General features: G+C 45.7%; 2 protein-coding genes across 2 annotated transcripts; one reads left to right on the top strand and one right to left on the bottom strand.

Annotated features, from left to right (window-relative positions):
• Nucleotides 1-1,582: 1,582 nt before the first annotated feature.
• On the bottom strand, nt 1,583-3,666 carry MRPS34 (mitochondrial ribosomal protein S34). Its single transcript, XM_027735768.2, has 3 exons — nt 3,288-3,666; nt 3,163-3,205; nt 1,583-2,312 (listed from the first exon to the last, which is right to left on the bottom strand). The coding sequence occupies exons 1-3, from the start codon at nt 3,603-3,605 to the stop codon at nt 2,035-2,037; spliced, it is 639 nt and encodes a 212-aa protein (XP_027591569.1). The 5' UTR covers nt 3,606-3,666; the 3' UTR covers nt 1,583-2,034.
• A 3,156-nt stretch (nt 3,667-6,822) lies between these two features.
• GLYR1 (glyoxylate reductase 1 homolog) lies at nt 6,823-21,696 on the top strand (the record flags this gene model as incomplete). The annotated part of the gene is made up of 7 exons (XM_039391260.1): nt 6,823-6,892; nt 8,859-8,895; nt 10,015-10,094; nt 16,721-16,859; nt 17,428-17,670; nt 20,718-20,804; nt 21,640-21,696. Coding segments are annotated over exons 1-7 (681 nt in total), but the record flags the coding sequence as incomplete, so codon positions are not given.
• Nucleotides 21,697-22,214: the final 518 nt, after the last annotated feature.

Here is a 22,214-nt window from a genome sequence, read left to right on the forward strand (position 1 = left end):
CCTGATCAGCACCACCTAAACCGCCAGCTGTAACAGAGGCCCTTTCCTCCTATGGCCCAGGAGCCTCATTTAAACATGAACTGGGACCTTCAATATGCCTGTAGCTGTGTCTGTCCCTAGCTGTTCCTGGATGGACCCCTTGGACTTGGAGGGGCTCAACGAGATCATCTTCAGAGGTCCCTCCCCACCCAAACTGTTGGATGCCTCTACACCTTATGGTGTTATCAGCTCTATCTGCTTTTGATCCTGGCTGGACTCCCTGGTATCCCCTGGTCATGGCTACTTCTTGCCTTGTCTGGGGCTGCTGGGGGATGCTGCGACCAGACTTGGCTCTGCCCACTGTGGGCAGACTCTGTGGGCCTGTGCTCCCTCAGGGGGAGCCTGTTCTAGGGCTCTGTTCAGATCCCAGCTGTGCAGTAGAGAGGACTAGGCTGTTCTACTCATGCCATCTAACTCACACCCACAGCTCTCTCCCTCCTTGCTCATCCTCAGTTTGTGTGTCAGTTCAGTAGCACCTCCATCCTGGTGAGGACGGGAGCCATCAGCTCAGCACAGTGCCTGACACTGGAGGCTCTGAGAACCAGCCAAGCTGCCTTCCAGCCACAGCTGTGGGAAGACTCACAGTCTCAAACTCTTTGTCTGTGGCAATGCTCTGGATTCTCCCTTCCCTGGATTCTCCCATTCCTTCCAAAGCCAGAGAATTAGTCCTGGCACAAGCCCTGCCACTACAGGCAAACGGGCTCAGCTCTTCCCAGCCTCTACATCTTGTCACAGGACTGGCTTTAACTCACAAGTAAAGCCTTCCCTCTTATTCCATAGCACCTTAATCCTTCAGGAGCCTCCGGGTGGGGAACCCTGTGGGAATCCAGGTCGCTGATGTCAATCCTGTGCTCCTACCTGATGGCAGTTATTTCCTGCTGGCTGGGGCCACACATTCCCCAGTCCCATCCAGGGCAGACTGGGTGGAGCAGAGTCCAGTTTGTGCTCTCCCTCTCTAAATCCCCTCAGGCTAATTGTGATTTTGGGATGCTGCAGCAAGTGGAACACCACTTCCTGACTATCTGCTATGGCAGACACAGAAACTAAACAGTTACTTCTGTGCAGGGAGTTGATCTACAGACCAGAACAGCTCCTGTGCCCCATCCATCCACACCCAGACCAGACCCTCCAACAACCCCTGACACAGCAGCAGCATCCACAGCCAGCAAGAGAAGATGAACTGCCAGGAACTGTCTTCAGGAGCTGCACGTTTTAATGTTCACAAAGCGCTGCCCTGAAACAGGAGTCATTTGTGATTGGCTGATTCAAATGGTAAAAGTCAATCATGCATCCTTTGCATCACCAAAACTAAAATAATTTCTCCTATCTCTCGACAGCCATCTCTGGAGTAGCTATGGATGGATAGCTTTGGATAGCTTACTATCCAACTGTGCTCCTCATGTGCACTGCCATCCTAAGCAAGTGACCCAGATCATTCTGCAGTGTTCAGAGAACCTGATGCTCTGCCTGTGTTTGGTACGCTAATGGCTCTGCAGATGATAACCTCCAGGCATTGAAAAAAATTCCCAAGTTTTCTTAGAACTGTGCTGCAGAATTAAGACAACATTTATTTTCTTTTGCAGATACATTTCTTCACAGCTCTGTGAAATACTGTGATATTATTAGTCATTTCCACGTGATTCATGCAGGACCCAAATTATCTAAAAAATGTTGTCAAAAGATTAATTTTCAGGCTATAAAGAAAATTATGCTCCAAAGAATAGCAGCTGGCTGACAGGAGCTGTGTAATCAGAGACTACTCAGGGAACCAAGACGGTTCCTCTGCTGACTGAGACCAACGTTACGGAAAAGGAGTCTGAATATATCTGCATCTTCCCTTTGAGATGAGGTGACTGTACAGGGCTGGGGAGAAAGCCAGGGAACCTGGCTACACCCTACCATGGTGGGCACGGGGGTCTCTGTAACATCCCCTTGCACTGGGCTTCTAACAGGCAGTGAGAGGCATGTAAGAAGCTCGGGACACAGAACAAGTCTTTATACAGGTGTCCCTGTAGCTTTTTTCTTTGCCCGTTCTCGGGGAGTGGCCAGGACCTTCTGCAGATCAATAACTGGCTCCTCTGTGATTGGTTTTCCCTCCTTCTGCCACTGGGCAAGGATCATGGCTCGGAGCAGCGGTGGGTATGGCAGGAACCGAACAGTCTCCTCAGGCACTGGGGTGAATTTCTTGAAGGCCTCCTCCTCGTGCTTGGGCACCATACGCCAGTCATGGTACATGACTTTGTCAATCTCTCTCACTTCCTCTTCAGTTTTGCCTGGGAAAAGATGAGGAACACCAGTGGGCAACACCGTCACAACAAACTCCTTCCAGGAAACACAGCAAGTGTCAACTCTTTGGCACCCGAAATGCTGCAACAGTAAGAGTAAATGGAGTTTTCAAAGGGTTGGACAGGATCTCCCCTGCTATACTATGGGATCTCACTTCTGTCATTGGAAATCAAAACAGAAACAGGTTGAAAGGACTACAGGCAAGTTGTTTCAGTACTATGGGTGACTCCCTCTCTTAATTTAAAGTGTCATTTCATCTCTCTCAGGTTCCATTTCCATTGCTAAGGAACAAGAGTAATTTCTCTCTACACTGATGAAAGTCATCTGGAAAATCGAGTGTTAAAAGTGCCCAACAACTTCAAAACCTTTGAACGAGAACTATTTCAGTAACTCCTGTAAGAGACAATTGTATACCTAATATAAAGCAGCTCTAAAAAGGGAAATCCACTCATTCAACTCCAAGCATTAATTAAAAATTCCAGTAACATAAGCTGCTTGCCACTGCAGCTTTTTAGTGACAGTTTTACCCGGACCACCCCCATGTGCTCGTTCTGTGTCTTGCTTTCAAAGTCTCAGAGCAGTCTGTCAGCTCATCTAGCACTGTTAGTGCTGCTGTTCCCCAGGGTCATCTTGCACTGGGTCTCCCACAGCAGTCCTCAGAAAGACACTCCGAGGGAGCTAGATCCCAGCTTTTGAAACTTAAACAAGGGGGAACTTCTTTTCCCATTAGCAGATCTGAAAAAAAACCCACTAATTCCCCAGGCTGGGAGAGGCCGCCGTTTTTCCTGCCGCCCTCCCGGTGCTCTCCACGTGGGTGGGAAAACGAGCCGGTCTCACCTCTGAAGGTCAGGTAGCCCCAGGCTCTTCCATGGTCCATGTCCTGCAAAGAAAAGCGGATCGCGCTGAGGGCAGGGCGCGGCGGGCGGGGGTCCCGGGGGGCGGGGCTGGGGCAGGGCGGGTACCTCGGCCGTGTAGTCCGCCTTCACCTTGGTGATGACCCAGTAGCAGGGCTCGTCGTGCGCCCACAGCCAGGACTTGCGGGTGACGGTGCGGCCCACGCCGAAGCGTGGCAGGCGGCAGAGCAGCGCGAAAAGCCGGTTCTCGTTCCGCACGTCCTCCCAGGCCCGCACCGGCAGCCGCTTCTGCGTCAGCGGCCGCCGCATGGTCTCGTAGTCCAGGGCGAAGCGCTGAGAGTCCCGCGGGCGCTCCTTCAGCGCGCGGTACTCGCGGATCTTCTTGGCCATGGCGGCGATGGGCCGGTGCAGCTTCTTGCGGGCCATGGCGGCGGCTGAGGGAGCGGATCCGAGCGGGCCCGAGGGGAGCCGGGCGGGGCCGGGCAGAGCCGGGCGGGGCCGAGAGGAGCCGAGAGGGGCCGGGCAGAGCCGGGCGGGGCCGAGAGGAGCCGAGCGGGGCCGAGCGGGGCCGAGGAGAGCCTGGCTTGGCTGTTTGAGATGTGTATCCGAAACAGCGTTTGGGATAGAAAAAAAATCTGGTTTTGAGGAGATCCAGCTACTAGGTCAGGAACGTTCAACCGCCTGGGTAAAATCAGGGTTTGGGAGGATTAAGGCAACGTTGAGGTTGTGCCCCAGGTCGTATATAGCAGTAAAATTAAGAATACTTAATTATTAGAAACTGATAACCATAGAATTTATGCGTCTTAGACTAAGCATTTTAAAAGGAGGGTGCTAGCCATAGAACTCATGTGTTTTAGTAAGGTTGGAAGTTCTCAAGGCAAAGTGCATAGTTTATAGTTTTTTGTGAATCACAGAATCAAACGGGTTGGAAAAGACCTCTGAGATCATCAAGTCCAACCTTTGACCCAACATCACCTTGCCTACTAGACCATGGCACTAAGTGCCACATCCAGTCTCATCTTAAAAACCTCCAGAGACGGTGAATTCACCACTTCCCTTGGCAGCCCATTCCAATGTCTGATCACTCTCTCTGTAAAAAATTTCTTCCTAATGTTCAACCTAAATCTCCCCTGGACTATGCCTTCTTGTCCTACTGCTGGTTGCCTGGGAGAAGAAACTGATCCCCACCTGGCTCCACCTTCCTGCCAGGGAGTTGTAGAGAGCAACAAGGTCTCCCTGAGCCTCCTCTGCTCCAGGCTGAACAACTCCAACTCCCTCAGCCTCTCCTCATAGGACTTATGCTCCAGTCCCTTCATCAGCCTTGTTGCCCTTCTTTGGACCTGCTCCAGCACCTCAATGTCCTTCCTAAATTGAGGGGTTCAGAACTGGACACAGCACTCCATTCTTTAAAAGCAAGAATTGTGATAAAAACAGAGACAGTTCTTGCACCTGTGAAGGGACGGATAAAATGCGAGAAAGAAGACAAAACAGATCCATGAGACTGGGTTTAGGCCTTGAGCCAGTTCCAGAAGGCAGGAAGTCTAGGAGTCAAGAGAAGAACGTAGCAAGAATGACGTTGATGCCTGGCACCAGGGGCCACTTGAAGCAATTCCAGGGGGGCGTACGGTGGGTGGAAAATGGGGTGGAACAGGTGAGGTAATCCTTGAATGTGTAATTAGAGAGTTGTATAAAGTTATGAAAGCTGTATGGTTCAGGGTGCACCCTTAGGAATTTTTTTCTGATGCAGCCAGCGCTGAAATAAACATGTGTGCTTTTTTGGCTTTCTATACTCAAAATGAACCTATAGAGTTTCTTCTCCGATTTTTTGGCATCAGTCAGAGTCAGAGGCTGGGCTGTGAGCAGCATTCAGGCTTGGAACTCCATTCCTGGGATGAGAAAAGTCCCCCGAGCAAGGACTGCTCTGGCTGCACTTTTAATGACTAGAGTTTAAGGAGCAGAGTTAAGGAGTAGAAACTGCGTGGGTCCAGCTATATCAGCCCCTAGTAAATTAAATCTGACAGCAGAGTTTTATTTTTCTTTTTAAACTCATATCATATCTTAAAGGAACCACATCAATTCCAGCATTGCTGCAGAGTCCTTTATTGAAGGCATTGGGATATGAAGTGGGTTTTGCCAACAGCCAAGATCAATGTGTGGAGATAAAGGGGTGTGTGCGCATGTGCTACACACAAAACAAGTAAAACACACATTTAAAAGGCAGTTAATGCTCTTAAAACAAGACTAATATGGTGCATCTCTTAAAAAAGTACAGGGGGGGTAGGAACAAACAGGATGCCCCTGATTAAGTTGAGAAACACCACTTAAGATACTTGTCCTCAATCCACCCAGATTTGGGGGGAAAAGCAGAGCAGTTAAATCACTCATTACAGGGTGGAGAGTGGGGAGCTTGCACCCAGGGCTGTGCAGCACAGGGATCAAGCTCTTTAAGGCCCCTCTGAGGCACCTACCAACTCAGGTTTCTGTGGGTGCACAGGGCAGAAGAGGCAGCAAGAATGCTTGGAAAAAATGTGAAATTGGCTTACTTAGGTGGACAGAAAGACAAGCCACCACCACAACACACAGCAAGTCATCCGGGAAAACCGATGCAGCTCCACCACAGTCGACCACAGACGGCGTCTCCCACTGCTCCCACAGGAGAGCGAGTACAAACCATATTCCAAACCCGCCGTCTCCCGGAGCGGCCCTCCGGAGGTCAGCGGGCGATACGGGTGCGGGGCACAGATGCCCCTGGTGCCAGTCCCCACCAGGGGCGGCAGCGGAACCCTCCGGTTATTGCTCCTCAAAGCGAATTCTCCTGTCAAAGAAATAGAAACTTTACTCACGGTATCCCGGAATGCCCACATAAGGAACAATGCAATCTTAGAGAAGTCCCTGAGAATTCGATAAGAGATGCAAACAAACAGGATGTAAACTAAGCTCCGTGTACCCAGATAAAATAAAGAACAAACGTTACAGCATTTGCTGGCAAAGCACAACGACGCTGTGCCTGCTCAAGGACCGGAGTCAAGATGACGAAGACGACCCGGAAAGACCAAAGAAGGACTTCCAATAGGGGTGCGACCATGTAAAGCAAACTAATAAATACGTTTTAAGTAAGTGAGAATATCTAATGAATATGCAAACAGTACGTGTAATAAAAAGTCCTGTCCATCTGCCATTTGGCGCGTTCGATTAGAGGGGCTATCCTCCGAACGTCCAGTGCGCTGAATAAAGAAGAATGCCCTTTTCAACATCTACGAATCGGTGTTAAGAAGTTTGTTTCTGCCGCTTTTCGGGATCGGGATCGTTAGTTCCCGCGCCGCACTCCAGGCTCTGTGCCGACGGAGGAGGGAAGAGCCGGGTAAGCTCCGCCTCCGGGGGGGGGGAAGCCAAATTAGGCCCCGCCCCAGGGAGGGGCTGAGTTAGGTCTCGCCCCGCCCGGCAGTGGGCGATGCCGCCGCCGTCACGCTGGGGAGGGGCCGCCACTGACAGCCCGCCCGCCCACGTGACAGCTCGCCTCCCACGTGACGGCCCGCCCTCCCACGTGACGGCTCGTCCGCCCACGTGACGGCCCGCCCGCCCACGTGACGGCCCGCCCGCCCACGTGATGGCCCCGCCCCATGGGCGCGGCCCCCGGTCCCGGCAGCACCCGCGCGGCCCGGCGGTGTCGGTAAGATGGCGGCCGTGAGTCTGAGGCTCGGAGACCTGGTGTGGTGAGTGGCGGCGCGGCCCGGTCCGGGCGTGCCCGCGGGCGAGCGCCGGAGCGTGGCGGGATGGGCGCCTCTCGCGGAATGAGGCTGCGGCTGCGGCGGCGGAGGAGACGCAGGCGGGGCGGCGGCGGGGCTGTGCCCGGCCCGGAGAGCGGCGCGGCCGGAGCTGGGTTGGGCCGGGCGCGCCGGGCGCCGTCAGCCCGGCGCCGCGGGGGACTCCGGGGAGCGGCTGCGGACAGGGCGGGGCTGGGCAGGGCAGAGCGGTGGGGCCGCTGCGAGTCCCGGGTGTCGCTGGCGCCGTCCCGGGGGCGGTGTGAAGGGGGCGGTGGGAGGCGGCCCGGGAACACCGGACTGGGCTGGGCCGGCGCCGAAGGCTGCCGGGGACGTCGCATGGAGGAAGGAAGCTGTGTAGGATAGAGGGGTGAGGGGAGCGGAACGGAGGGGCGAGCGCTACGAGGCTCGGTCGGAAGCACGGGCTCACCTCCCAAGGGAGGCGAGAAGGAACAGGGGTTAGTCAGGAGGTGTTTCGGGAGAGCCATGACACCGTTTCTTGGCAGTGCTTTAATGAACCAACACAACAATATTCTGGAAAACAGCGTTTCTTTGTAGGTTGGGGTGTCCCCGTGGGAGCCCCCGGAAGCCATTTCCCCTTTTCACTCCGATCTTACCCTCAGACAGTCAGATCTTTTTGTTTCCTGGTCGGGAGGCCTGAGAGCATTCCATGATTAAGTGGCTCTGCTGTGCTGAATGGGCCAGGTTGTCCTGCCAGGGCTCCAAGAAGTAGTTAATTCCCAACACACAAGTGCATGCATCTGTATTTATATCCCAGATAAAAAGAAGCGCCTGCTCCAGGCTGTGACAACTGCAGCTTCTCATCTGAAAAATTGGCAGTGCTGGGAAGTTGTCTAATTTATATGGCAAAGTAAGTAAAGATTGCTTACTTTTAGCAAATCTCCTTTTTTTCAGATGAGAATTTGGGGAGTGACTGCTGTCAGTGTTGGAATGCAGACTATCCTGCTTTAGTTTTGTACATGGCAGCCCAGGCAGGTGCTGTCCCTGGAGCTGTCACAGGGAACTTTAACAATCAGACAGCAGCAGCAGAAAGGGTTTGCTGGATGTCTCATTTGGTACAAGAGTGTATGAGACACGATCACGGTTCCTGGCAGCGTTCCTGCCTGCCTGTGGTTGCTGAGTCCATCTCGAGGGGCTGCTGTGCCACTGGCTGAGAGGTTTTGTGTCAGGGCCCCACAGGTTCTTTGCCAGTCTCTTGCAAGACAATGACTGACGAGGTTTTGTGAGCACTGCCGCCCGAGTTAGTGACGAGGGTGAAATGAGGATAAAGCTGCTGTGCTAAGGGCTAAGACTGATGTATCTTCCTTCTCTGTAAGTATTTCTAGTATTGTCTAGTTTTCGTAATGGAGACCTTTGCAAATGTAGGAAGGAAACTTTTGTGCCTTTTTTTAATGGCTCTTCATATCTTTAGCACATGTCACTGTGGTGGTGAGCACCTGAAGAAGGTGGAACACCTGCTGGGAGAATCCTGTGAGAACGCAGAACCTCAGCTCTCTGAGCTGGGAGTCGATGGCTACTCTGCTCACAGACTGCTCTGGACAGGTGGATAGAAGTTCCCAACCTGAACTTTGCGCTGATTGCATGCATCAGTGCTTTTATCCAGCTCCTTGTGAAGGAATCTCCACTCTTAGAGTGCTACAGTTCTTGTTACTCTTGTGTGTTGCAGGCAGCAGCTGTGCTGCTGCTCTTCTCTTCAGTTCTGACAGTGCAGTGAGGTCAGACTGTTCAGAGCCTGCATTAGGTGCATATGTCAGTCTTGTGTCCTGCCTTGCACAGAAGGTTTTGACTGCAAGTTGTAACTCTCCTAATATATAAAGTATGAGATAATGTGAAAAGGCAGATACTGGAATAGGTTTTTTGTCTAGTTCTAGTGCCTAATACTTTCTTTTTTATCTAGGGGGAAGCTGGGTCGTTATCCTCCATGGCCAGGAAAGGTGAGGTTTGTTTGTTTTTATTGTTGCTTTCTTAGTTTTTGGTGGTTTTTATTTGTTTGCTTGCTTTTGCATTTTCCTTCTGTGTAGGGAAAGCTTTGCCTGAAGGCATTTCAGTTGTTGATTAATGCTAGTTTTCTTATTTATTTGTTTTTTAATCACACACCCCACAAATCTAAACTTTGAACCAGGCTTTATTTGATCTAGAAGTTCAGCCTGTCACCATTAACAGCTGGTAATTCAGATGGAATAAAAAGCGACAGAGAGCCAGCTCTGGAGCTCTGGAACTGATTGTGTTTCCCAGATTTAGTTATTTAATCCCTGTCACTTTCTGTAAGACTGGTTTTTTTCCTTCCATAGTAAGTTGGTTAACTATACTGTGTTTAATAATAGAAATTAGGAGTCTGGCTTCTCAAGATACTGTTAGAGCTATGATTTTTGAGTACTAATTCTGGGGGTAGTGAGTAGTTAAACTTTCTCTTTTGGTTAAGCTGGGTTTTTTTCTGGTGAAAGATTAAAAATAATTGAATTTTATGTACCATTTCTATTATTTCTACTTCTCTGAAAGAACTTTCTTATATTTTTGGTGTCAGTGTGAGGGCTAAGCATGCTGAGGTAACAGCATGAGTCTGGGAAAAAGCTTGTCAATTTGGCTGACAATCATAAAAGTTTGGTTACTGGATCAAGTTAACACCAGATTCCTCTACAGGTGTCACCTGTGTAACTGAATGACAGCTTTTCTCCTTACTAATATTTTAAACTTGATAAGCAATGTATTCTGGGAGTAAAGACAAAGTTTAAATTTAAATTTCAAAGGTTACGTGAGTGGAGCAAACTTTTATTCGTGCCTTTGTCTTTAATTTTACAAAGGGTGGCCAGCTTATCTATTGGGGCTGGGGAGTAGAAAACTCCACTCGGAATGCAGTCTCTGCTGCAGCATTCCCATGTCCAAGGAAATACTTGAGTTACATATTTACTTGAAAAACTTATAGCAGATTCCAGTTCTCTTCCTAGTCAGATTAAAAAAAAAAATCTGCAATAGCTGTAAGACAGGACAGTAAAATCACAGAGTATAAATCTATCATTATGTGCTTTTTAACTTTCACTTCTAATCACCTTCAGATTGTTAATCCACCTAAAGATCTGAAGAAACCTCGTGGAAAAAAGTGCTTCTTTGTGAAGTTTTTTGGAACAGAAGATCAGTATGTACCTGCTTGTTTTCATCAGGGGAAAACACCATTAAGTGGATCTTTTGTGGAAGAACTATTTATTAACACAGTGCAATGTAGCTTCTTAGAGGATTATCTTTGAACCACACAGAAAAAAACATTCAACTATTATTGCATGCTACAGCTGCTCATGGGGGTGTATGAAGACTGAAAAGACTTACATAGTCAGGTTAGGATTTGAGTTTCTGCTGTGAGGGCAAGTCCTTGGTAGCTTGCCATTTTTAGGGGAGTAAATGTGATGTGACTGGGTTAGATTTTAGCATGTAACCATGTATGAGAAAGGTACAGCTCTGAGTATGCTTTTTTTTTTTCTGTCAGAGGAATAAAATTAACTGTATAATTGCCATTTGTGAAAGAATATACTGTCCTACCTGGTAACCGAAAACATTCTTGCTGTTCTTGGGGAAGTCTTTACAGTACAGGAAAGCCAAAACTGTTGTAGACTTCCTTTTTGCAAGGCAGAGTTTATTGAGTTCAAATGTGTACAAAATCGTAGTTGTCTTAAATAATTGCAAACTAGGGAGAAAAAAACAACAAAAAAAAGCCTGAAACTGAAAATTATTTTGCTCGTTTTTCAGTTTTCCTCTTTATTTTCTGCTATTTCACATTAAGTCATGCAATAAAGAAGGAAATTGCAAATATCTATGGAAGACTAGAGAACCCTTTACTTTTTGGAAAAAAGGTAACAAGAGCTGAGACCATTTAATTAATGTTTTTTAAGGAAATTATTTTTGACCACTAGATTATTTTTGCTTCATACTTAAAAATATTTTTCCATTAAGAACTGAGGTCTAAACTGGATGGAGTAGAAGTGAATGCTGCATGCAAAAGGGAACTTTTGGATCTCTAATTACTTGAGGCAGGTGAAAGTTGATTTGAGGGCAGAGAAGGTTTTTTGGTGATGTTATTAAACATGGTTGTTTGAGCTAGTGAGTTCTGAAAGTTGAGGAGATAGACTATTTCTGTCCTGATTGTTCTTGATTCTTGTATTTCACATTATTGAATCAAATACAGATTTTTTTTTTTTTTTTTTGTATTAAGACAAGTTTGGGAAAAGTGGTCAAATGTCTGGGGTACTGTAGCTGAGATTAACAACGTGATTGCAAATGAAGAGTTCAGAGCTGCAAAATAATCAGGATTTATTACAGGATTCTAGAGCTCTGGCTGGGGCAAATCCAGTCATCTGGCACGGTAAGGTAGTGTGGTTGTTGTAGTGTCACCCCCTCCCCCCATCTCCAGCTTGTGAAATTTAATAATTTCCTGCTAGATAATCATGAATTAGAAATTTGCTTGCTTTGACTGGTATACCCTACCTGAAAATTAAATAGAAATAAATGCCATCCCTTTTCTTTTAAAATAATGTTGATAGACAGAAGAGAGAGAAGCTTCTGTGCCTTTTCTGTCCTGACTTGGAACTTCAAAAGGCTGTGCTGGTTAGAACTGTAGTGTTCTAACCAGTGTGCTACTTGAGAAAATCTTCATGTTTGAACATAATCAACAAACCAAATCAGGAGAAATTTAAATGATTTTGCTTAAAATGTGAGCTGTTTGGAAGTAAAAATGAGGGTGCATGTGTGTGAGCAGAGCAGAGGGGTCAATAAAAACATACCAATGAGTTTGGTAGTGGTTTTTGTGCAGTGTACCGGTTTTGGTTATTTGTGACATTCTTGCTAGTTTAGGATACAGCACAGAGGAAATGCGTTTTCCTTCTCCTGCAAATAGAATACTGGGGATGTACTGGCCCAGTGCAGTGCTTCAGTGACTTAGGAGAGTAGATTAACTGGAAGGCTGTGAGTAGTTTTGGCCCAAGACACACAAGTGAGAGCATGAGTGCATTCAGACTGTGCTCCAAGTCCTGGCTATTGATAAATTTTCTGCTGAGCTCTGTGTTCCATATGCTTGTTATGTTGGTGGTGTTAGTTGCTTCTGTGACTTTCAAAGTAAAGTTTTTTGGAAGGTAAGGGTTCTCTACCCATGGAAGCAGATTTTCCTTGTGATTAAACTGAAGTAAATACACATGTGCTTTACCACAGTGAAAGCCACCTCAAAATTCATAGTAGTGATGTAATATCCATGTCTGGATCTAAGCAATTGCCTTAATTGTGATGCACACACTCATGTAATGTCTCTTTATTACTTTGTGCTCCAAACTGGTAAGGAAATCTTTCTAGTCTGCCTTGGAGTTGTTTTTCTGAGTGTCTCTTCCCCTTCCCACCCTCCTCCCTCTTTATATATTCCCTTACAGCCAAATGGACTTGCAAGTCCGTATATCAAAGTCTTAACAGAAAGTTGGAGCACCCCAACTCACAACCTTTTTGAAGCATCAGTGCAAAACTAAATGTGGTGAGGTCAAGGGGCACTTCCTGACTTAATATATCAAGACAAAAATGGAGGAAGCTTGCAATCCAAGATGAGTGTAGTGATCCGCAGCCTTTTTCCATCAAGCACAGTGATTTTAGCACAGCACTCGTTGCCTTCCCATCCTCCATATCCTCTTGGGATGCTAACACCTACCCTTTTCTTCTGCCACTCTTCTCCCTGGTTTTCAAGGAGAGAGAAATTTCAGGATGTAGTCTTTCTAAAATGTTCTTTCAGGTCTGACATCAGGAAACACTTACTTAAAGTTGGCCATACGCCTTGGCAGCCTGAGGAGTCCCAGGGATAGTCTGAAGCTGATGGAGGGGGTGAGCTCGTGTTCCTGGTGTTTGTCAGGGAGGCACATTATCCCATGTTGAGCTCTGTGTTGCTATAGCAGAGCCAGCTGGAACATTGTTAGACATCTCTGCAGGCACAGTGCCATGGCTGGAAATCACTGTAGTCAAAACTCTTCCGCCCCTTACCGAGGAGGTATTTTATTGCACAAATTTGAAAAATATAATACTTAATTTCTTTCAGTATTGCCCTCCTTCTTGTCTTCTTCTGCTAAGTAGCCTCTCTTTTATTCTTATTTAGTCGTTTTTGTGGTTTTTTTTTCCTAGAAGTTTACATATAAAATTCCAGAGTTCAGTTATTTGAGTTATTTTACTGATGAAGGTTGGGACATTTTCTTTTAACAGAAGGAAACCGATCTTAATTCGTCTTGTGTGCTCACACACTGGGCTTGTAAATAATCAAGCAATTTTCTTTTGACTTTCAGAACTGGTTGTGTTAGCATTTAGTGCGGGCATTTAAAGTGTTACAGTCTAAAGTGATGAATTTTTCCCCAGACTGTTGTAAGTAATAGAAATTTGGAGATACAGTGCCACTGTTTTCCAGCCGTAACTATAAGATTTGCAAAAAGTGAGCAGAAAAGGTCTGTGGCAGATTTTGGAACGTTTAGGTTGTCCCCCCAAGTTCCTTAAAATGATCATCTCACTCCATGAGGATCAACACGGCCAAGTCAGATATGGCAACACACTTTCTGAGCCCTTTTTAATTAAGAATGGTGTGAAACAAGGCTGCGTTCTCGCTCCTACCCTATTCACCGTCTTCTTTAGCATGATGCTCCAAAGGGCCACAGCAGACCTCGATGATCAGGACGGTATCTACATTCGATACCGTACTGATGGAAGTCTATTCAATCTAAGGTGTCTGAAGGCCCACACCAAGACCTTAAACCATCTTGTCCGGGAGCTGCTTTATGCTGATGACGCCGCCCTCGTTGCCCACACAGAAGCAGCCCTGCAGTGTTTAACATCCTGCTTTGCAGATGCTGCTGAGCTCTTTGGTCTGGAAGTCAGCTTAAAGAAGACAGAGGTCCTCCATCAACCTGCACCTCAGGAAGTCCCCCATCATCCCCACATCACCATTGGCCAATCAGAGCTCAAATCAGTCCAACAGTTTAATTACCTCGGTAGCCTCATCTCCTCAGATGGTAAGATCGACGGAGAGATAGACAACAGGTTAGCAAAGGCATATAGTGCTTATGGAAAACTCCACAAAAGAGTATGGCGTAATAAACACTTGAAGAAAAGTACCAAGATCAGTGTTTACAGAGCCATAGTGCTGTCGACTCTCTTATATGGCTCCGAATCATGGGTCATCTACCGCCACCACCTGCGTCTCTTAGAAAGCTTCCATCAACGCTGCTTCCGCACAATCCTAAACATCCACTGGTCAGACTATGTGACCAACACATCTGTTCTAGAGCAAACAGCTATCACAAGTATTGAGGCCATGTTGATGAGAACACAGCTGCGATGGGCAGGGCACGTCTCCAGGATGAAGGACCACCGCCTCCCTAAGATCTTGCTCTATGGTGAACTTGCCACCGACTGCCGCAAGAGAGGAGCCCCGAAGAAAAGATACAAGGACTCCCTGAAACAACATCTCAGCCTTGGCCATATTGATCACCATAACTGGTCTACTCTGGCCTCAAATCGGGAGGCCTGGAGACACACCATCTATAACGCAGCTGTCTCCTTTGAGAACACACGCAGGATCACCCTCAAGGAAAAAAGGCAACGCAGAAAGAACCGTGTATTGCAGAATACACCATCTAAGGAGTCTTTCTGCTGTGCCTTTTGCAATCGGATATGTCTGTCACGTATTGGCCTCATAAGCCACCAGCGTGCCTGTAGCAAATGTGGATAGAGCCTTCCCAAATCTTCGTTCGCGAAGCCCAGCCATGACTAGTTTGAGCTTTCTAATTCTTTGTCCTGGTGGATCACAAGTACCAAAATGCACCTTCGAAGACTGGAACCAAAAAACTTTGCACTTCAGGCTTTCTCCAGATCAAAAGGAAAAGGAACGAGAAAGGAAACCAGTGAACATGTGCAGTGAGGAGGGATAGGATGAACAGAAACCTAAGAGAATGCCTTGAAAGAAAGAAGTTATTTTTGTTTAGAAATTTAATCTTGCAGCAACATGTAACACGCTTTTTTGTTTTATAATGTGCTCCAGAATTTTGTTTCCTTTATATACGTAATGAAAGGCTTCTCATGAACTGATGCTGTGTGGTATCTAGGGGTGTTTGTCCCTGTGTGTCACACAGGCAGGCTTTACAGTGGGAGGGAATTTTAAATTGTCTTTGACAGTGATGTCTGGGCAGCTGGGAGGGATTCCCTGAGTAGCTGCTGGATGCCGCCTCTAGTCTGGAATGGAATGATTTGACTTGTATTACATTATGTCAGTTCTTATGAAGACGATGTAAAAGTGAGTGAAAGGATTCAGCTTTGCGTGCAGGAACACTGGGTTCTGTGGAAAGAGTGCTGACATTTTCCAGTCAGTTCTAGTAGGAGGTCTCCTCTCTGCAAATGAGACCCAAAAATTTTGTTTACTTTAAATAAGTTGATTCCTGACTACAAACGGTGGCTAATGCAAGATCCAGCAAAATATTATTGTTATTATTATTTACCATTTTCACCTTCATGTTTGCTTTAACTGTATGACATGGTGCTTACAGTGTCTGAAACAGCAACTATTAAATCACTTCACTTCTAGCAGGAGCTGGACTGCACTGGAGAATACTTAAAACCTGTAATCGTGGCTAGTCAATGTAACATAGGGATGTCTGGGGATGAGAGAAAATCTGATTGCCCCATTTTTGCTGTGTGCTAAGAAGCTGCGATGGCCATCCTAGCTCAGGAAAAGGTTTTTAAAACTTAAAACAGTTCTGTTTTCAGTAGGATGGAAATAGCTTTGTAACAGTGTGGCTGATAAGCCTGGGCTTGAATCTGGAGAGGGAGAAAGGTTGATTTAATCTCTGAAAGTCATAAGGGATTCAGGCATCAAGGGAAGCAAAGACATTCCCCTAAGCTGAAGTGAAAGAGTGGTCGAAGTGCTTGTTTGCCTAAAGGAAAGTGGAGTTGTCACCCTGTACTTGACAACCATTTGGTAAATGTCAAGAATTTGTATTTAGCAGGAGTGGAAACAGGGAAATAATTTGATTTTCCTCACAGGACTGCAGTCAGGTTAATACTCTGCTACCGTACCAGTCAGTTTATCTTAAAATATCAACAGTGAAGAAAACAGTTCTTTTTCCTCAAAAACAAGAACGTTGCTTTCATGCAGAGTATCAGGGTACATCAGAGATATGTTCAGCGATGAGATGTGGCTTTTGCAACTCATTTTGTTTGTGGTCAGCCCTATTGTGAGATGCAGAATTTTGAGGGATTTTTTCCTACACTTTTTTAGACACTTTCATGCACAGTATATTTTAGCCAGGGATTGATGGCTGAGAATTGTTATGTAGACTTTGCTTTCAACAACCCCTGAAGCAGATTCATGTTATTCATGACTACTTCACATGGAGGTGTGGGAATGTGGGTGTTCCTCCTGGTGAAACAAGAGCAGTCACTGGGCTGCCATTGTTCTAAACACGGCCTGTGATCACATCCAAAAGTTGTCTTGCAGATAGAGAATATGACTGATGTTTAGAGTGGGGCATGGCTAGAATGAGAGGAGATAAAACTTAAAAAGAAACAAAGTTAAAGTGCCAGAAGAAAGTTCTCAGTGAATGCAGAAATAGCAACCTCTGAGGTTGTAAGATAGCAAGCGAGTTTGGGCTGCAGTCATCAGTGGTTCTGGGGAAAGAAAGTGTATCTATGTGTTTCTGAAAGTGGGATGATTGTGAAAGCTGCTGTTTGGAGAATATAACTAACTTCTTTTTTTGTTTCAAGTGCTTGGATCAAAGTGGAACAGCTGAAGCCTTATCACGCTCACAAAGAGGAAATGATCAAGATTAACAAGGGTAAGCGCTTCCAGCAAGCTGTGGATGCTGTAGAGGAGTTTCTTAGAAAAACCAAAGGCAAGGACCAGGTGAGTGGGTTCTTTTTCACTGTATGCATCAAAGTAGGTCTTGGCATGAACAATGGTTAGATGCGTTTTTATGTGAAAGGAGTTTGTCGCCTCTGGCAAGTTGAGAGTGGTTTTGTTTTCCTTCCTTTGGTTTTCGGGTTTATTTCTTATCCTCTCTTCTTCCCCATTTAATCTTGTTTGGTGGGGAAAAATGTTTTGTTAAACTGCTGGAGAAACTGAAGTGGCTAATTGATTTGCTTGTGGTGAATCAGTCTTAAATCTTGGAATAGAATTTGATATCTACTAATCTTGTTTTTAGTATGTTGGAAGTGCGCACACTGCCAATAAGTCTACAGGTGGCCTGTTCTGTTACATGCTTGCTTAAACTGGTGTGGTTTTGCAGGAGAACTAACCAGGAACTTCACTCACTGATTCCAAAGGACTAAGAGAGATCTAGTTTTCAAGTTACTGTGCTGTTGTTTTGCTTGATAGTAATCAGCACAGGGTCCTTCACATCCTTGGTTTTGCATGCAAATCATTCCATCTCTTCTCTTCTTTCCTTACCATCTTCTATTCTGTAATCTCTCAGGCGTCTTCCCATAACTCCACTGAAGAGAAGAATCGGCGTAATTCCAGTGAAGAAAGAGGCAAGCAATCCGCTGGTGAAGAGAAACGCAAGGCCAGTTTGTCTGAAGGAAAGGTGAAGAAGGGCACAGGGGAAGGAAAAAAGAGGGTCTCTTCTGTCTCATCAGAGAGAGGATCAAAGTCACCCTTGAAAAGAGCCCAGGATCAGAGCCCCCGAAAGCGGGGGCGTCCGCCCAAGGATGAGAAGGTTTGTGTTGTGCATGTCCGCCAGTGCCCGTGGACTTGGCAGCTGGACTTGAGGGCTGACTGGCACCTTGACTAACAGGCCAGCAGGAAGAGTCAGTTCAGTATCCCTTTTTTTTTTTAAGCTGTTCCGTATTGCTCCTCCTAGACCATTTGGCTGCCTGATACCTTTGGCAAGCACATTGTTGATTCTTCCTGTGATTTTTACCCATTAGTTACTGTGAGTGGCTCTTTGAGAGGGCCTTGAAAGCTTTATCATGAGACTTTTCATCTTGCCATCCTTTGAGTTCAGTTTGTGTGGTAAGGATTAGTGAAGAGATATTGGTCTTCATCTCATTCTTGACTTCTCCCATCTCATCTGCTTCCTATGATCAGGTGATTAGTAGTCGGTCCATTTCACCCTCAGGACTTACAGAGACTGAAGTATTCTTAGGGGGTAGAGCTTGAAGAAACTTGTAGCCTGGGAAATCCACCAGAAGAATTAAATGTATTCATTTCAGCTTCTATGCTACAGGGTATGTTTCCATCCTCCATTATAAAGGTCTGACCTTGGAGCATTATTATTTTATCCCCATTACTTCCCTGATACTTCTGGATGTTGTACCAACAGTGATAGCAACCAATACCTTTTGTCTACCCTCATCTAGAGTTCTAGCCTTTTTTTTTTTTTTTGTGGAACTCGTGGTTATGGTCTAGATCTTCCTTTTCCAAATGGATATTTATTTTGGTGGATTATTACGAGGCATATACTCCATCAGAGACTACACCTGAAGATGACTGGGAGACTTCAGCTGATACACCATGCAGCAGCCTGCTTGCTCACCTGTGCTTCAGAGGGATCACATTGTGCTTCACAGTCTTTGCTTTCGGTGCACGTCAGGATGCAAGTCAAGATGGTGGTCTTGGCTCCCCAGAACTATGAATGGATTGGCCTTTGCTGATTGAACAGCAAACTCTTTCTTGATGTGATAAAATGAAGCTGATCATCTCAGATATTAGCTGTGAAGGAATCATAGAATAGAGTCACAGTATATCCTGATTTGGAAGGGATACATAAGGATCATCTAGTCCAACTCCTAAGGAGTTGAAGGAAATACTGGCTCTTTTTTAGAGACAGCGTCTGTGAAATCAGGCTGCACAACAGAGCCCATCAGTTTCTACTTCTGAGGGGAGTTGGAGGAAAGGAGGAATGGATGCATATATGTGAATTCTGACTAATAATTACTGAACTTGTGACTTGACTGATCCAGAAAAATGCTTCACTGGCGACATAACTTTAACTTTTCTAAGTGTCTTCCTATAAGCATGTTGTGTCTCCACATAATTCTGTTACTATAAGCCACAGGGCCTTTTTTTTCACTTGCATAGTGCTGCTGTGTCTTTGAGCTAGCTTCATTCCAAAAGCCATCAAAACTAATGGCTGGGAGAATTCTGGTTGTGCTGACACATTGTATGCCTAGGTTTTACTGTGTTAGCTACCTCAGGCCTTCGGAGTGCTTTGAGTGAGTTGTGGTAGTAGGCATTATTTTACTGGCACATGGCAGTGGAGAGGTTTTAAACTTACCACAAAGGGGTGGCCAGCTGTGTGATAAGTGCCTGGCCACAGACAGGGAAAATAAGCAGGGTAAGGTAGGAAAGTAAGCCTTATAGCTTCTGGGAAGTGACAATTAAAGAAATTGCCATGAAAATATAACAATGCTGCCTTAATACTGCTTTTCAACCTATGACAATTTTAAAATCTTATCTTCTTGCCTGGTTCTCATAAGTTCCCCACGTTCTTTACCCTTAGGGTAGAAAACATTAATGTCATTGTCCTGAATTAATACAGTGCTGGGATTTGTTTGTTTTTGTTTTTTTTTTTTTCCCTGTCACAGTCCAAATTCTGGCTTTCCAAGCAATAAGGATGCATAAAATTCAAGAATCCAATTGTTGCCCAGGTGTGCTCTATCTAGAAAGACTCTGTAGCCATAGATGATCATCCACATACTCTTATTTTTAAGCTTATATGAATATTTTCAAAGGACCAACAGAAATTCTTAGGCATCAAGGCTTTCAACTGCTTTACCAACTGAAACAGCAGTGTGCTGTCTAAGAGAATTTTAGTATGCAGGACTCTGCCTAGACACTTTTAAGTTTGTAGTCTGATGTCTACGTTGTCCTTGCTAACACTTGGACAGTCGCATCGATCCGGATTACCTCCAGGAGTTTTGCTCTGACCTTTTTTTACAAACAGTGCTCTTCTCTTGTGCTTCTGTGTGGACATTAAGGTATATTTTGCATTTTCAGGAAGTAATTTTGGAGGGGAGATAATGGGATTCCATTTCTGCACCCTCATTTCAGGAAGACAGCACATACTGTGCAGGAGTCCCGCGCATTCTCTTCATGTAACATAAAGACCTGTGTGTCTATAGCGCATGTCTGTGACCGATTTCAACCTGTATGTCTTGGGGAAATAAAAGATAAAATTTAATCTGCTCAACAGTGAAAGCCTCAGTGTGTTAAGTACTATCATGAACTACAAACCAGGGCCTGTTGAGTGGATGGAACGGCCCACATACAGTTTGTTTCACAGATTCTGCAGACTTAAGCACATGTGGCTGTCGGCCTTTTACTTTGAAGGTTCTCCTGATAACAGGTAGGCTATTCTTTTGTGACAGGGCAGGACTAGAAGAGTTTAGACTTCTACTTGTAATGATGTTCTTCACCCATTTGTTAAGCTTTTTGCATTCCACCAGAGGAAAATACTGGATCAAGTGTGTTCGTTTGCTTCTCTGCTCATTGCATGAGCGCACAAGTGCAATGATTCCTCTTAGGTATGAAGAATGGACTCTCCAGAAGCCATAACTGTGTTGAATTCCTTCATTGGCAGTTGGTATTTTCCTCACCTCACCTGTGTTGATAATACACTGAACGCTTATGGGAAGGCCCGTGAAATGGAAGGCGTTGGTAGTGCTTTCAGAACTCTGTATGTGTGCTCGTATGATCAACGTGCTGTAGCCAGCCCCTGAGCCAGGTTGTAATCTCTTTCTAATCCTCCTTCTGTCTCCTCAGGACCTCACAATTCCAGAATCAAGTACAGTGAAGAGAGTGATGACTGGAACAGTAGCTGGATTTAAATGGCCACCAAGTGTCAGTGAGGTGAGAAGCTTTACGACACAGGAGATCTAGGAACCAAGTTTGGTTCTCAGAGCCTTGTGTGTGGCTGTAAAACAGCAAGATCTTATCTTCCTTGCGTCAGACCATTCTGCACAGAACGTAGCTGGACAATATCCCAGGCAGTTCAGAAGTATGCTGGGATTCACACTTAACTTGCTGTACTCATTTTTGCACTTCTTGTTTCAAAACTATTTCTTGGACTGAATTCCCAAAATTGGCGGTAATGTAGATAGTGTCTCCCTGACTTGGTACTCTCATATGGAGTGGTTTCATTTGAAAAACTGTCAGTTTTGCGCATAAATAAGTGATCAGCAAAACAGAGTAAGAGCAGCCTGACTCCAGGCTACTGTATCCGATGCTCACTGGAGAGGCAAAGTACCTGGGCCTGCACTCCTCGTTGCTGTTAGTAGGCTTTGCCTGGCATGTGGCATTGCTGTTTGTAACCTCCAGCCAGTTCCCAGACTGCTGTTCTAAGGAGTTCCTTGAAAGCTGGAAAATAAATGTTTTCATTCCCCTGGGAGGGGAAGAAGCGGGATATGAATTTTCTTCCTCCCATATTACTCTTGCTCATATACTTCTCTGATTTTCCTACAGGTGTCCAAAAATGAGGAATTTGGTTTGAATGGCTTGGGTTTTGAGAATGAAACAGAGTGTAAACTGCTTAATTGAAACAGGCTGCTTCAGACAGTTGATACATTTTATATTTTCCACCTTAAGCTATTGTTCTCATGCAGCTTGGGAGAGCAAGGGAATTGTGCTGTTGTTGCTCAGTGACTTTCTGGGAATGCTTCTGAGGCTGTACTTACTCTCTTTGTAGCCCGCGAAGGACAGTGATCCACACTTTCATCACTTCCTGCTGAGCCAGACAGAGAAGGTGAGGATTTGGCAGACAGGATCATGCTCCTGGTCTGTCTAGCTTGGCATCCTGCCCTTTGCTGGGGCTGAGTACAAGGAGTATGCGTAAAGAGCTCCAGAATTCTGTTTTTTGAGGGCTAGTGGCAATTAGATTGTAATCTTGTAGTTCAATTACTTTCCAGCCTTAAGGTTTAGAGTGGTTTAGCATTGAGTACAGTGAATAGTTTTAAGTAATTAAAGATCATGTAGCACCAGGTTTTGACAGATCTATTGTAATACAGTCTGTAGAAAGAAGATTAGTGGGCAGGAAAAACTGTTTTTCTGTTTGAGAATCCTGCTGTTTGATTGTTTTTGATGGCTGTCCAGTCAGTTTCCTCATCTGGATGGGCTTGTCAACTCACTGAATGTTGCAGGAGAATTTCCAGAACTAGAAAAGCTCTTTGTAAGATATAGCAAATTTATCTCCCAAGAGTCAGAAGCCTTGCAGGATTTTATATTCAGCAGTGAACATCAGGAGGAAAAGGAAAGATCAATTTA

Source organism: Pipra filicauda, unplaced genomic scaffold, assembly GCF_003945595.2.
Source record: "Pipra filicauda isolate LSUMZ 115617 unplaced genomic scaffold, ASM394559v2 scaffold925_size50721_pilon, whole genome shotgun sequence".
NCBI classification, from domain to species: domain Eukaryota; kingdom Metazoa; phylum Chordata; class Aves; order Passeriformes; family Pipridae; genus Pipra; species Pipra filicauda.

Coding starts and splice junctions, on each gene's coding strand:
- MRPS34 (XM_027735768.2), bottom strand. CDS start 3,605: ATGGCCCGCAAGAAGCTGCACCGGCCCATCGCCGCCATGGCCAAGAAG. Junction 3,206..3,287: donor AGGCGGACTACACGGCCGAG/GTACCCGCCCTG, acceptor TTTTCTTTGCAG/GACATGGACCATGGAAGAGC. Junction 2,313..3,162: donor GGGCTACCTGACCTTCAGAG/GTGAGACCGGCT, acceptor ATCTTTTCCCAG/GCAAAACTGAAGAGGAAGTG.